Source organism: Athene cunicularia (genome assembly GCF_003259725.1).
Source record: "Athene cunicularia isolate RWA chromosome 2 unlocalized genomic scaffold, athCun1 chr2_part1, whole genome shotgun sequence".
Taxonomy (NCBI): Eukaryota; Metazoa; Chordata; class Aves; order Strigiformes; family Strigidae; genus Athene; species Athene cunicularia.
The window spans coordinates 89,495,217-89,508,920 of NW_020799095.1; the positions used below are offsets into that span (position 1 = coordinate 89,495,217).

Here is a 13,704-nt window from a genome sequence, read left to right on the forward strand (position 1 = left end):
GAAAACAGCAATGTGTTAACAATCAACACATTTAAAAAGCATAAGAAGAGAAAAATGCTTAGGAGAATACTGAATAGAGCTGAAAGCAGGAAATATGAGATGAAATTAATAGAAGATATTATTAAAAGGGCTATCAGAAATGATACTTTAAATTAGTATGTAAAGGAGCAGGCTTCAAATGGAAAGAAAGAAAGCAGCTCAGTAAATTTGGGAATGAGTATCACTTAAAAAGCATACTTATTCTTTGATTAAGAGGCTTTTATAGTGAAACCTACTTGTATAATTAAAGCATAGGTACAATATCATTGTAATAAAGTGTTCCAAAGGTTCTTAACAGTCACAAATCTGCTGTGTACTTTTTAGTATTTTGCTTGGGTGCATATTTTCAAGGAGGAAGACTATGGTGGAGTCATGCTGGGAGCTTCCATATGAGCTCCACTCTCACGGCAGCACTCATTTTAGGCATTCTCCTTTGCAGAAACACAATCCTATCCACCCTGTGTTTATCCATCTGAAAGGGTCTAGCATGTTGGTTTAGCTCTCACACCTGTAAAAGGCTGGATACTCTGAAAGCCTGGCTTAATGTACAAGCTTTACTGCACCAGGTAGCTGTCCGTAAGTGAAAACAAGGAAGTTTAGGAAAGATTAAGGAAGCAACAAAATTGTGTCGAGTGCAATATTCATTTATTGACCCATAAGTGATGCAGCTGTATTTTCAGTGTTTGATGGGAAGATGCTAAGATAAATATTTCAAGAGGTATGACTGACATCTCTCCCACTATTTTTCTGGGCCAGTGATCTATTCTGAAAGTTTTTTTTGTCAAAGGTGAACCTTCTGCCGTGTTTCTGACTCAAATCTATGTATGCAAGTGGGAAGCACTGGATTATTTCTAAATCCTGAATGCTTGATGCTTTGTGGCAAGTCCTATAGAACAATTGAGCATAGAACAAGAAAGCTATCATAGCTACCTGAAAAACTTTCTTCTTATACAATGGTGTGCCAAGTTTATTGCTAGCATAATCCAAATGCTTGCCAATCTCTGAAATAGTTTCTAAAAATATTTAGTAAACACGTGATCTTCCAGTTGAGATTTCTGGAATGATTAATCCAATTAATTTTAGAAGAAATTGCCCACAGGCCAACAAGTAAGCTGCAAGGAAAAAAATTAATTAAGATCACATACTGAACTTTAAATAATTAAAAAGAAAACATTGTGTCCCCAAACACAACATTTATGCATGATCCCTTTGTCATACTTTTTAAAGAATACATGAAATTTCCACTATATTTTAAATTAGGGTGATGAAGCCTATCATCCCATCTTCCAATTTTTACATTTCTACTGCATAAAGAGTTGCAAAAGGCAGCCCATTTAGCAACAAAGGAAGTTGAGAGCTTATTTTCCACACATTTTAAAAAATATACAGTGAGGTTGTGGCCCCACTGAAATGTGCAGCTGGAGGAGAGCACGAGTGGGAAGTAGAAGCTGCAGCTGGAAGCAACTTCTCCAGTGTCACGCCTTGGCGTGGCCAAGGCTGCCTTTGCCCCAGAGCAAAGAGATCATTTAAGATCATGTGTAGAAAAGGGTGCTATTCTGATCACCCTTTTACTTATGAGAAGCTCTGGAAGGCCTACCTGTTCTAATAGCAGACTGGATAGTCCACTGATGCTGTTATTCTGGAGAAATTATTTTTTGATGCCACAGTCATCTAAAACCCTCAATCCCAGGCATGTCACAGCCATATACCACTCTTTACAGGTTTCAGTCAGTTTTCAGATGAGAGTTGGAATAACTCTTTTTAACCTGAACCCTTCAGAATGTTAACTGCCACAGCAGCTATCAGAAACATTTGCAGAACAATAGCAATATCCAACCTACGGACAATTGTTAAAACCATTTCACCAGCTGGCAGAGCAACTCACAGTGTTAGGCCAATCTGTGGTTTATCTAACCAAGATAGGTGCAAACACATAGCTTTACAGCGAAAATGGTCTATGTGTTTTCAGGTTGTAAGCACTTCAGGAATGTCCCAGGTTGTGGACACACATCCAAACAATTGCCTCGACTTCTGATAACAAAGTTGAAAGCATTTTCTTAGTTGTGAGGGATAGTTTCTGATTTCAGGGAGTTGGAAAGTCAGCCCAGGGGGTGAGGACCTGCAGCCTGTATTCCAGTATGTGTGAGCTGACACAGGCAGGGCGCAGGAACAACCACAAAATCACGGGTGAAATGCAAAGAGCAAATTTATTCTCATTACTTTGCAACCCAGGTGATCTGCACAGCAGCATCCAGGCAGAGGCACTCAAGCAGGATGCAGGCACCATAGAGCTCAGTCCTTGCTAGCCAGAAAGAGGAGAAAAAAAGAAAAGATCTTGAACCTGCTGCTTTTGCCTGTATGTATCGGGGATTTTCACAGGCGTAGTTTTCCACTGTGTTTTGATCTTTCTCACAGCAGGGCAGGAATCTCAAGGATGTTTGATAAGGTGCCTCTGAGTCGATCACAGGCCTATGTTATCTAAAAGCAGACATTATACCCACCAAGCACACAAAGCTAAGCAACAATTAGTGTGATATATGTGGGTTTTGACGCCCCAGCTGCAAGTCACTTGGCTGTTTACAATCCTTCTCACCAATCTTCCATTGTATTCCCACACAGTACCTCTCCCTGACACGGATATGAGAGGTCAACTCCTCACTGTAGCTTAGCCCTGTCAGGAAAAGCACCCGTGGACAGAAAGCAAACTCTCCAGGTAGCTTCTGCTTTTGAACATCTGTGCAATCATAATGATTTCAGCAGGGAATTACATACTTAAGGACAGGAAGCACCGCTGGACTGACATGCTGGATAATGCAGACCATCCCATCCCATCCCATCCCATCCCATCCCATCCCATCCCATCCCATCCCATCCCGTTCTTCTTGTACCAAGCCAACTAGTGCAGGATAGGGGGTTCAGCTCTAAATTAGAGTTTATTATCAAACTAGTGACTGTAGTTACTGGCTATTAATCGCTTGGGCAAAATTCAACATCAAATATTTGCATTTAAAAATAGTTCAATTTAGGGAAGCAGTGAACTGAAAATTAGGAGGAACTGGTCAGTAGGTGGCACAAGAACAGCACAGGACTGCACTGCAGTCTGAAAACTGAGCTACCAGGGTTGTATCCTGAGCCATCAACGCTGACATTGGTTTTTCCCCTACGGTATTTATAAGCCCTGTTACTCAGTGATTTAACTAACTGAATCGTTGCACAGAAGCACATGGAGTGAGTGGCTTAAGTGGAAGTTCTCCCTGAAACACTAGTTACTCCATCACTTAAGTGCATTGTGTACTCTCGATATCCACTAGCATCACTATACCTTATCAACTGCTTTCAATCATTAAATAAGATTGAGTTCCACTGTACATCAAAATAGGCATCTGACATACCAAAGTACAGTGATCTGAATTTAGCAGGCTTGGGGATTCCTAACTTGGAAAATTATTGCTTATATTGCAGAGCATCTCAAAACCTTTAAGAGAAGTGGGGGGCTGTAGCACTGCAATAGATCCCCTCTGCTGATGGAAAAGGTTCATTAACTGTGTTTGGTTATCAGCAACATGTTAGGGAAAAAACACTATGTCAGGTCTTCAGGCACATGTCAGGCCTTCAGGCACCAATTTGTGTCCATGGCTATGTGCAGGAGGTCTCTGTCTTTCTAGAGGAATATCAGCAGCTGCTGGAAAACCACATTGCGCTGGGAGGCCAATGGTGAGCATTGAATTGAAAGATTTTATTTAACCTTGGAAACTGCGATGACTGAGGGCTGTTGCCTCCATAGGCTCTTGCCAAGGTTTTTCTTGCTGCTTGGAGTTACAGGAGCAACATGACTGGGTGTGAACTGGCTCAGCGGTTCCTATTCCTACTGTGCAACTGCATGTTTCTTCCTCTTCACCAAGATTTTAAAGTAAAATGAAGAGAGACACATGTACTAGGTGCCCTGCCTTGTGACTCTGAGATGAGATGTCATCATTTACAGAAAATGAGTTGGAGGAAAAGTGAAGGGAGGGTGGTGTCAAAAATGATGTGCATAATTAAGCTTTTCTGAATGTCTCCTTTGCACTTTGGTGCCAGATGACTGCATGCAAATTATCCAGAATGTTAAGAAGAAAATAATAATGAATTGGAACCAGTCAAGTGTAAAAATGATGTCTTCTGCCAACTCTAAGGTAAAAATATATCTACAAATACCTTATTCTAAGCTTAGGTGTGTTTATGTTTAAAAAAGCACAAAAAAGAAGGAGGACAAACATCAAATACTGAAGAAAACAAGCTATCATCAGCACAAATATACTTGTCATCATAATGTATTTTCCCTAAACAAGCAAAATTGAATGTTACGTAGCCAGTCTCTTACATTATTCTTATTTGTCTGTATGACTCTAAAAAGACAATTATAAGACCTATTTAATCATGAAATACATCAAAGCCATCATACCTTTTTCATTTCAGATCTAATTTCTATTTCCAGCCCACACATACCTGCTGTTATATCTCATTTATTGCTGTAAATTATGTGCATCAGAATTACTGCAAGCGACTTGATGACACTTGAGATCACAACTGTGCTGAATTCTGATCAAAAAGTGACTCTTCACCACTTAAAAGTCCCCTCAACTTGTATTTCCTTATTCTTCAAGCAAAAGAGGGCAGGAGGCTAATTCTGAGATATAAATTATTAAAGGCTCGAAATATGCTGGGATTACCAAGGCAGCTGGAGACTGGACATGGTGACCCAGGAATCCCTTCCAGTCCAGTACATCAATGGTTTCAGCAGACCCAAAACATCATATGATGAATCTTCCTTGATAGAAACTAAAGAGGTGGCGGTGTCCATTACCAGAAGCATGTTGATGGAGAAAATAACCTGGGTCAGCTGCAGCCTGTTATTCCACCACCATATGTGCCTAATTCACACTGACTTGTCTCAAAATGAAGTTATTGTACAATAACTCAAGACTCAAAGCAAATTCTTCAAGTTTTTTAAAGCGTTTCTGTACCACCCATTACTTACATTTCTGATCAGCTTCAAATGAATAATCTAACATGACTGTTGTCTGATAAAATGTAATGGAGGTCTGTGGCATTTCATATCTTCCCTTAACAGTGATTTATGGATTTGGTTTTAAATTTCCAGACTCTTTGTGTCTCTCGTACTGAATCCTGTGTGAATTCCCACTGTGGATGAGCTAAACATGGGCTTTAACACAGACTTCAGGGGCAAATATCGCTGAGATTTCATATTCCTAATAAGGATTCAAAATACTCCTTTTACTCCAGACTGGGATGAATCCAACAAACTTTAAGATGAAGCTCAAATATGTCTGCTGGGTTTTATCTATCATTACAATGAGAGCACAAGATTTACCTGCCTACATCAGACACAAAAAAATTGAGGACGATGGCCCTTTGGATGACCCTAATGTGAGATTCAAATGGCAAGGAAACCTGAAACCCCGCCAGCCACCGCTCTCTAGTTCAGGGAAACATGAAACCCTGCTAGACACTTCTTGCCGCCCTCCCGCACAGCCTTCAGTGGTCTCACAGCAGGACCTGCCATAGGGAAAGGCTTCAAGGCTCCTGCCAGAGAGGACACTGCCTACATGTTTGCAACACAGCTCAGTGCTGTGCTCCAGACCCACTTCTTACCTTTGCTCTTGCCTGGTAAAGGCTGTGCTGGGGGTGGGGGGGTGTACTGTAGCCTCTTTATTGTGACCTAGGTAAAAATGTTCCACAAATTTATTTGCTGAGGCAAAGCTTATAGGTATGAGATCAGGGACCTAAATTGTCAACTCATTGGTGGAGAGGCCATTTTGTCATGCTACAAGTCCCTCAGACAGTGGTGACAGGGTTATGAGTGACATTCTGGGGATTACTGTAATATCAGAAGTGAAATTAGAATATAAGTAAGAAATGCTGACCAACCCTACCAGTGCAGTACTGACATGGACATGCTAAAGCTTTACTGCGCTCAGACAGCCCCAGCACCCCTGTTTCCTCACATTGCAGCAGCAGCGGAGTTGAGGTTTCAAACACAGATCGTGGGTTTGTGACCAGAGTGCACACGGGTTTCTGTAGGGCTTCCTAATATCCTTGAATCTCTTCCTGCTCTGGGGTCCATGCAGAGCGCAGCACCCACAGACGTGCAGATGGATGAACTTCAGCCAGTACTGCAGAGGCTGAGAAAGGCCCCGCTTCCCCGATGGGCACCTTCCGCCACCCTGGGAGCACTGCATGCTCCTTGCCTCCCCTGAGCTCGCTCTCCCTAGGGACCGACACTGTGGCTCCTCCATGTCGCAAGAGCTCACGTACACACTGGGCGTGGAGAATCAGGATGAAATTACGCGCCGTCACCTTCATGCATTAAACATGGCATGGCGACGGAGGGACGGCAGGGCCTCGGCAGCTGCCCGCCACATCCTCCCACTGACCTGGGGCTTGGACCGGGGCTGCCACAGGTTTGCCCAGAGGGGAGTGGGCCATCCTGGGCGGCTCGGGGGACGAGCAGCCCCTCGAGCCATGGACCTGTCCCCATGCCTGCACTGGGTGCGGACACGGCTCTGGCGATGCGGGTCCAGGCGGCGGCGGTTCTGCAGTAAGTGTCGCGTCTGACCTCCCCGGTGCCCCTTCCCCCTTCCCACCCCTGTACCCTCGCTGGCTCACACACATGCCGCCATGCAGACGGGGCCAGCATGGAGTGGGGACCTGTGACCCCCCAGATCCCACTCGTGTCCCCAGGTCTAGGGCTCTTTGCTTGGCTGCTGAGGGCAGGGCCACCGCCATGGCTGTCTGTCCCTTACAGCCCCAAGACGAGGGAGGCCCTGCTGAGCAAACCCCTGTGGCTAGTGGACCACCTGTGGGAGAGACTGGTTTGAAAAGGTCCCTTCCTAACATGGCTAGGTACTTTTTCACACTCCTAAGAGAGTTTTAAGAGGGGATGGTTTGTGTTTTGGAAGGGAAATATGGGAAATTGCAGAATACCCACCCTTCCTTTTTTGACCAGGTGCATGAATCAAAACAGTTTGGTTGAAAGGAATATAACCAGATTGGTGGCTTTTGAAATGTCACGGTGCAGACAATGTCCTGAGCCTTCTTGCTTCTTTGGCTGGTAGAAGCCATGCACGTCACTGAGCTAATGTATATATAGCCTTGCTGCAAGTTGCTGGGGTACATTATTCACCATTTCACCATGGTTTTACTGAAGGTAGTTTGCTCGCCTTCCATGACAGACCTTATACACTGCAGTGAGTGCCACTGTATGGAGATCCAGGCACTTCTAGCTGATTTATTCAGGCTCCCTTTCAGCTGGCACCTTGGAGACAAGTGGTGCCAGTGATTCTGCAGAGACTCAGCAAGGGTAACACATCCATGACAAACTGGGGAAACAGAGGGGTTTTCTTTGGTTCAGGCAACTGTAGAATCTAATGACTCCTGAGGACATGCAACGATCAGGAGGATGGGCTGGGTTTGATGGAAAACTGAAGCATTTTCTCCCCTGTCAAGCAGGTGATATATTGCAAAAGGGATCTTGGAACGGGAATGCCATTCAGACCACACTGCAAAAGGGTGAATATGATAGAATGAGCATGCTGTCTGTCAATACCTCTGCCCCAAGCTTATGTCATTTCACTATACTAGTTTATGCACAGAGATACCAAAGTCTATTTGAATTTTTCTAACTAGTGTTGCTGCATAGACACAAAGCTCTCACAGTTACCTTCTTAAATATTGTTTTGCCATGAATTCAACTGCAGTTTGCCTTTCAGATTCAAAATATTACTGATAGATGTCAGAAAGACTCATTTTCCTAGTTGTTGGTTGACTGTGCTCAGTTGCTCAGTGGTTTTCAATGCTTGCAACTTTGTGAGTATTTCGGTATGCCACAGCTTTATGATCAGTTTTCTGGTTGTTAATGAAGTAGAAAAAAAAAAAACCAAAACAGTTTTGTTTCCTATCTATTTAGTATTACATCTACCTTTTCCATTGGAAGTTCCCTACTCTTCACAAATATGTATTTGGCAGGTAGTTGGCAAATATATATGGAAACTTCTTACCGCAACATTCACTTTAAACATTAATTATCCTGTGAATACATATGTTCCTTGCTTGGGCTGTCCTCTGAGTTAGTAAGAACTACTGCCAAATTCATGCATCACCACTTAGCTCAAGCTGTAAGAATGGGAAATTCGAGAACAGCAGATACTCTGAATAATTGAAGGAGGTTTCTTTGGTTGACAATGGCGCTATCTTTGCACATCTCTCAAAGCCCTTCTTTTTATTTGGCCTCTGGCTCAGTGAAACATTGCAGCACTGAACAGAAAGAAGAAGAGGGATGAAGAATTTTATTTTTATTTCTTAATGAGTCTGAAAAATGCTAATCACTTAGAAGAGTGTTTGTTGGCTTTGTTACTAGAAATAACCTTAATTAGATTGCTTTAGCCTGCATCAGTGAAAGAGCACAGCTTTCCGTGATCTGTGCTAAGGCCAGCCATGAAGAGCTTCTCCTTTCAAGTTTCTGGTGCCCAGACTCAGCTTGTCCTCCCTAGCTACCTCCTGCTGAGGTGCTGCAGCAAAGCTGCTGCTATTACAGGAGACATACTACTCTTCTGTTTAGAAATGTACAGTTTAGGATTAAAGAAAAAAAAAATTCTAGTAAGGAAACTACTGCTGGCTGATTTCTGAAGTCCCTGTGAGCACAGGCTGTCACTGTACCTTCTTGTTGAAGCAGTCATTCAAAGGAACAGCTAGGGGACTTTGCAGTCCTTCTGTGCCTGCTCTTGTGGCCCCATTTGACAGCTGAGTTCCCAAAGGAAGCTCCCTGCAGGCACATGTGCTCATGGTAAAAAAACTGCTTTGAACAAAGACATGTTTTCAAATGGAGAGCAATGCTCTCCTGGCTGCCTGGCTGGATGTGGCTGTCCCTCCAGCTGAAGGAAAGCAACTGCGGCTCACACCGGAGAAGCCCTCTGAGAGGCTTTTGACAATTCACAAAACTGACCCTCTGTTTTCACCTCGCTGGTTCTGATACTGTGGGAGACATTGGACAGAGAGCATAATTTCATGATGCTGCTGTAAAAACTGATACTGGAACTAATGAAATCTGCTTTCCTGCTGGATGCTCTTGTGTCCACGGAGATGAAAAACATTGTGAAGCTTTCCGGGAGCAGCCTATCCACAACATCTCCCTCTCCCTGGGCTCTCCTGGGGTCTCATACAGGTTGACCTGCTTTTTTCATTTCCCTTGGCCCAACCACATACAGTTCATGAACCTCATAGGAACTTGGGGTCTCTCAAGACTGCTGTCTGGCTTCTAGGTTAGATGGAAGCTGGCCAGTGGTTTAAAAAATATTAATGGTCAGAGTGTCATTACATGTATGATGTTTCCTTAGGAAAGCAGGCTAAAAGGTCATGCTCATGCCAGGGTTGGCAGCTGAGTTTGAATCATGCTAATAATAACTGCATGGAGCAAGTCTTAAAACTTGTGTTGAGAAGTGTCTGAAAAGCAGCTGTTTGCTGCTACTCCCAAAAATTCACTTGGCTTCTGGCCACCAACACATTAAAGCCCTGGGGATCTGTGGGGAGGAGGTTTCTTTGGGTTTTTCTGAAGTTTAGTATAGGGTTTGCACAAAAAATGTAAGACTTCACAAGGAGAAAAAGGATTGTATGTCCCTGATGCAGAATGGAAAATTGGGAAATTTTGCTGGTTGTGTGGCTGAGGAGCATTTTGCATGGCTTTTGCTGGCTTGCCATGCCAGCCCAGTGCTCAGAGGTTGTGAGGGCCCCAGTCTTGGGTGGTGTCTGCAACTATTCTTTTTGATTGGCCCCATCTGTAGCACTTCACACATCACTGTAAGCATTTGGTGAAAGGGAAGAGGTGGAGAAGCTGCAGAGAAATGATAAGTGACGTGTTTAGAGCCATAATCCTAGCTGGGGCTGGGACACAAGACATCCACACACTTGTCCCATGAGCACCAGCCACTTGTGGTACTGTGGCCAGGTCCAGGTCTGGGGCTGGGTCCAGGGTCAGCCCTTGGCAGCACGGCCTGCCACCACCACAAACTCATCCTGGGGCATTGTCAGATATCAGGGGTCCAGCCATAGCATTTGCCCAGCAAGGTTGGGCCTAAAAAGCTATATCCTCTGGTGCAAATGTAGCTTTCACAACCTGTAACCTTTAAGACAAAGAATCAATGGCAAGCTTTGATCAAATCTCATTAAGTATTCATTGATAGGCACTTTTTCTCCTCAGCAGCAAGGCCTACTAGAGTAATTGTTGTAAACAGCTCTTTATTATTTTTGCTCCATACTGGCTGTGCAATTTAGTCAGGAAAATGTCTGCTGTGTATTTTGATTTGTATCCAAGTTAAAAAAAAAAAAATCAATTGCCATCAAAAATCAGAGAAAAGCAAGAAACTAGGACCAAAAATATAATCTGGAAAAGAAAAATGGCAAAAGCACAATTTGTACATGAACTGCACAACCTCACACAATGTCAAAACCTACATTATTCCATGGTACATGTAATTGGTTCATAGGGTAAAAAACTTATACAAGTCATGGTGCTAAGGAGGAAAGCAGTACAAAAAGATACTCATATTCATAAATGAGAATAATCTTATATAAGCCAACAGGTGAGCCTGGCTTTAAACTACCCTTAAATGGCAATAAAAAAAAAAAGAGTGTGCTGTTTGTCCTACTCATTCTTGGCAATAATGTAGTTTTAAATGGTGTTTTTGTTTTGGGAAGGGAGGACGAGATTGCTTTCCTGCAGAGGAGTAGACTTTATGCAATATTGGATACAGAGCTATATTTTGTCTCTTAACTTAGGAAAATGTTCTTTGGAAAACATACTGTAATGTACCCAGAGGCATGACACCCCGTGCAGTGCTGTGATACTTGTGTGGGCAAAAAGCCTTTCCACTCCGAGGGGTCCATTCAGGATTGATAGAGATTGATGGATTTCAAAATCATCCAAGGCATGGCTCTTTGTCTTCTCAGACCTTTGACGTGTGGAAAGACGAATATGCAAGTATGACTAATGTTCACCCATTGCTGTGCAAAACCTCTTCCCACCGAGCCTTTGTTAGCGCTGTACCCGTGCAATGCTTAGACTCAGTCCTTCAGTGGCTGGCAAATCATAATAGGTTTCTTGGTATATTTTGAATACCAATTAAAAATACTGAGAATTTCACATCAATAAGTCTTTGAAAACAACCTCAAGAACATTTGCATGGTTTGTTTTGTTTGTTTTTTTTTTATCACCCCCACCAACCATTCATTTTTAGGTGCATTTCAGAGAAGCTGGCACTGCTTTGGCATTACTCATTACAATCAGGGAACTTGACAGCTTAATGGTGAGGCTGCAGCAGACCCCTGGCAGGGCAGATGGTGATGGAAGTGTGTTAGACATGTTTGTATAACATGCAATAATTCACAGGTGCCATTATTAAGAATTCATAGGAAACAGGTGATAGTTGCACTTGCCTGAGCAAGACAGACAAAAACTTTTGCAATTTAAGCAAGTGGAAATAATTATTTTGTTTATTGTGGTTTTCCCCTTCTTTTTTAGGGCTATACTCTGTTTTATAATTATAGACTTAGCATATAAATCCTCCTCCATTTGGATACAACAAAACTTCAGCTATTCTCAGCTGATTTATCAGCAAATCTAGTAACTCCCACGCAGAGCAATAGCGGCCTCATGCTCAGCATCAGTTAAAAAGTACTGTGCTGATGCAATATCTTAGGTGGGACAGCACTACTGCTCCTCACTCTCATACAACACAAGCTTACAGATGTCCTGAGATGCCTTGACTTTAGGAGACAACTGCTGAATGAAAGGAAAGTGTTCAGTCACTAAACTTCTCCCAACATTTGTGGGACTTATGACAAGTTTCATCTGGGCGTAAAACAATACTTGCCAAACGCTAGAGGCAGTAGAAGGAAATAACTCTGTCCAACAGCCAAATGTTTCCCTTTTTTTTTGCATTAAAACTGTTATGTTCATAAAGTAAGAACTTCGCCGTTCTGTTGAACATTTGGAAAACCCACAAGCCCCATATCTTCAGAGCAGACTATATTACCTAACGCCTTGTGCTAAACAGCTTTGACAACTGCTTACATAAAATTCACTGGAATTAAATCCCCAAGTGGATTTAGGGCCAATCTCACTTAAATCCCACTTAGACCGTACTTTGAGGAGGTGCGTAAGCCTTGTGCTACACAGGCAGGCAAGATAGAAACTGCTCCACAGCATCTTCCCCCAAGCACAGGGTGCAGCACAGCCTCTGGTCTGTGTAACACTCTCAACTCCTGCTCTGAAGACAAAGGGAATGAAGCAGTCTAGACATTTTGTGTTGCTATATCATTGCCTCCTGCTGAATTACCCTGCTGACAATCCTCGGTTCCTCCTTTCTGCTCCCTGAGAACAGTATGGGCTTGAACTTGTCCCAAAATCTTTAAAAGGATAAAATTAGTCAAGATAAATCCCACTCGTAGTGATCTTCTAAAAAGGAGTTTCAACCCTATTTTTTAAAAATATATAAGGATTTAGCAGTCGGATGAAAAAAATAATAAGCTGGTCCAAAGCTGGTCATTTAAACAGAGTGGTTATAGTGTCCACAGCATAGGCACTAGTGAACCTGTGCCAAATGTAATGACTGCTTTACTTAAGCTTTTTAGCTCTGTTAATCCTTTCGATCTGAGTAAGGAGTGACGTGTTGGAAAATTAAGCTGGAAAGCAAAGAGAAAGTGATGAAAAGGAGCAACAGATTATGCTTGTGCAGAGTAGAGGACACCAGAGCTAAAGAAATACAAAAGACACATTAAGAGCCTTAAAAGCATTAGTACAGTCACCAGGCATGGAGTGGTCACTACCCTTAGCATCTGGTTTGAGAAGTCCAGGTAAAAACATGTAACTTATATTTTAAAAGATGATAAAGAACCAAAATTTAAAAGATGATAAAGAACCAAACATCTTGTCAGATGAAGACTTAAACCCAGGCAGGATAAATATGTCACAGGGGTAGACACTATGACATGGTGCTTATGATGAAATGGTTTTTAATCCATTGTGGATTATGATCCTGTGCCACAGACAGCAATTGCATTTGTGAAAACTTCCGAGTGCTCGTGGCAGCTTTCCATCAAAGCCATCAGATTCTGGAGTCCTCTTTGCAAGTCACCTTCAAAAGCTAGCGTGGGCTGTAGTCGCCCACGGCTGAGCTCTAGTAGCTCTGCAAGAGCTGGGTGTTTCTCTTGAGGAGAAACTGAATTACAGAGTATTTATAAAGTATCTGTATTAAATAATGGAAATCAGCTACTTTCTAAGTGATGGACAACTATAGGGAATATCAGTATGCATCACATCAATTCTGGGAGGAATACGGACCTCCAGTGAAATATTTCCATTGTGCTATTAAAATTGAAAAATACTTTTCATTTTACTTAGAGTTGCCAAATTTTTTGAAGTGAGCTCTTCTCTTCTAATTTTCATATCAGTTATTCTCCAACATCATACCCACCAAAAGCTGCTTTCATATTTGTGACAAACAAAACTCTCCACTTCTATAAATGTTATACCACTTGCTCTGATGCAGAAGTTGAATAGCTGGGGTAAATTCTCTGGATGCAAACTAGCATATTCAAAAACAACAAAGAAAT

At 42.6% G+C, this 13,704-nt stretch overlaps 1 protein-coding gene across 3 annotated transcripts in view; it reads left to right on the plus strand.

Annotated features, from left to right (window-relative positions):
• The first annotated feature begins 6,486 nt into the window (after nucleotides 1-6,486).
• The window catches only part of RIPOR2 (RHO family interacting cell polarization regulator 2), a 109,682-nt gene continuing 102,464 nt past the window's right edge, over nucleotides 6,487-13,704 (plus strand). The window contains exon 1 of one of the 3 annotated variants that reach the window (XM_026842101.1): nucleotides 6,487-6,637. In XM_026842101.1, coding sequence (XP_026697902.1) covers nucleotides 6,562-6,637 — 76 coding nt within the window. In that variant the 5' untranslated portion in view covers nucleotides 6,487-6,561. The remainder of the gene's footprint in view (nucleotides 6,638-13,704) is intronic. The other 2 variants (XM_026842100.1, XM_026842102.1) reach the window with 2 other exon arrangements.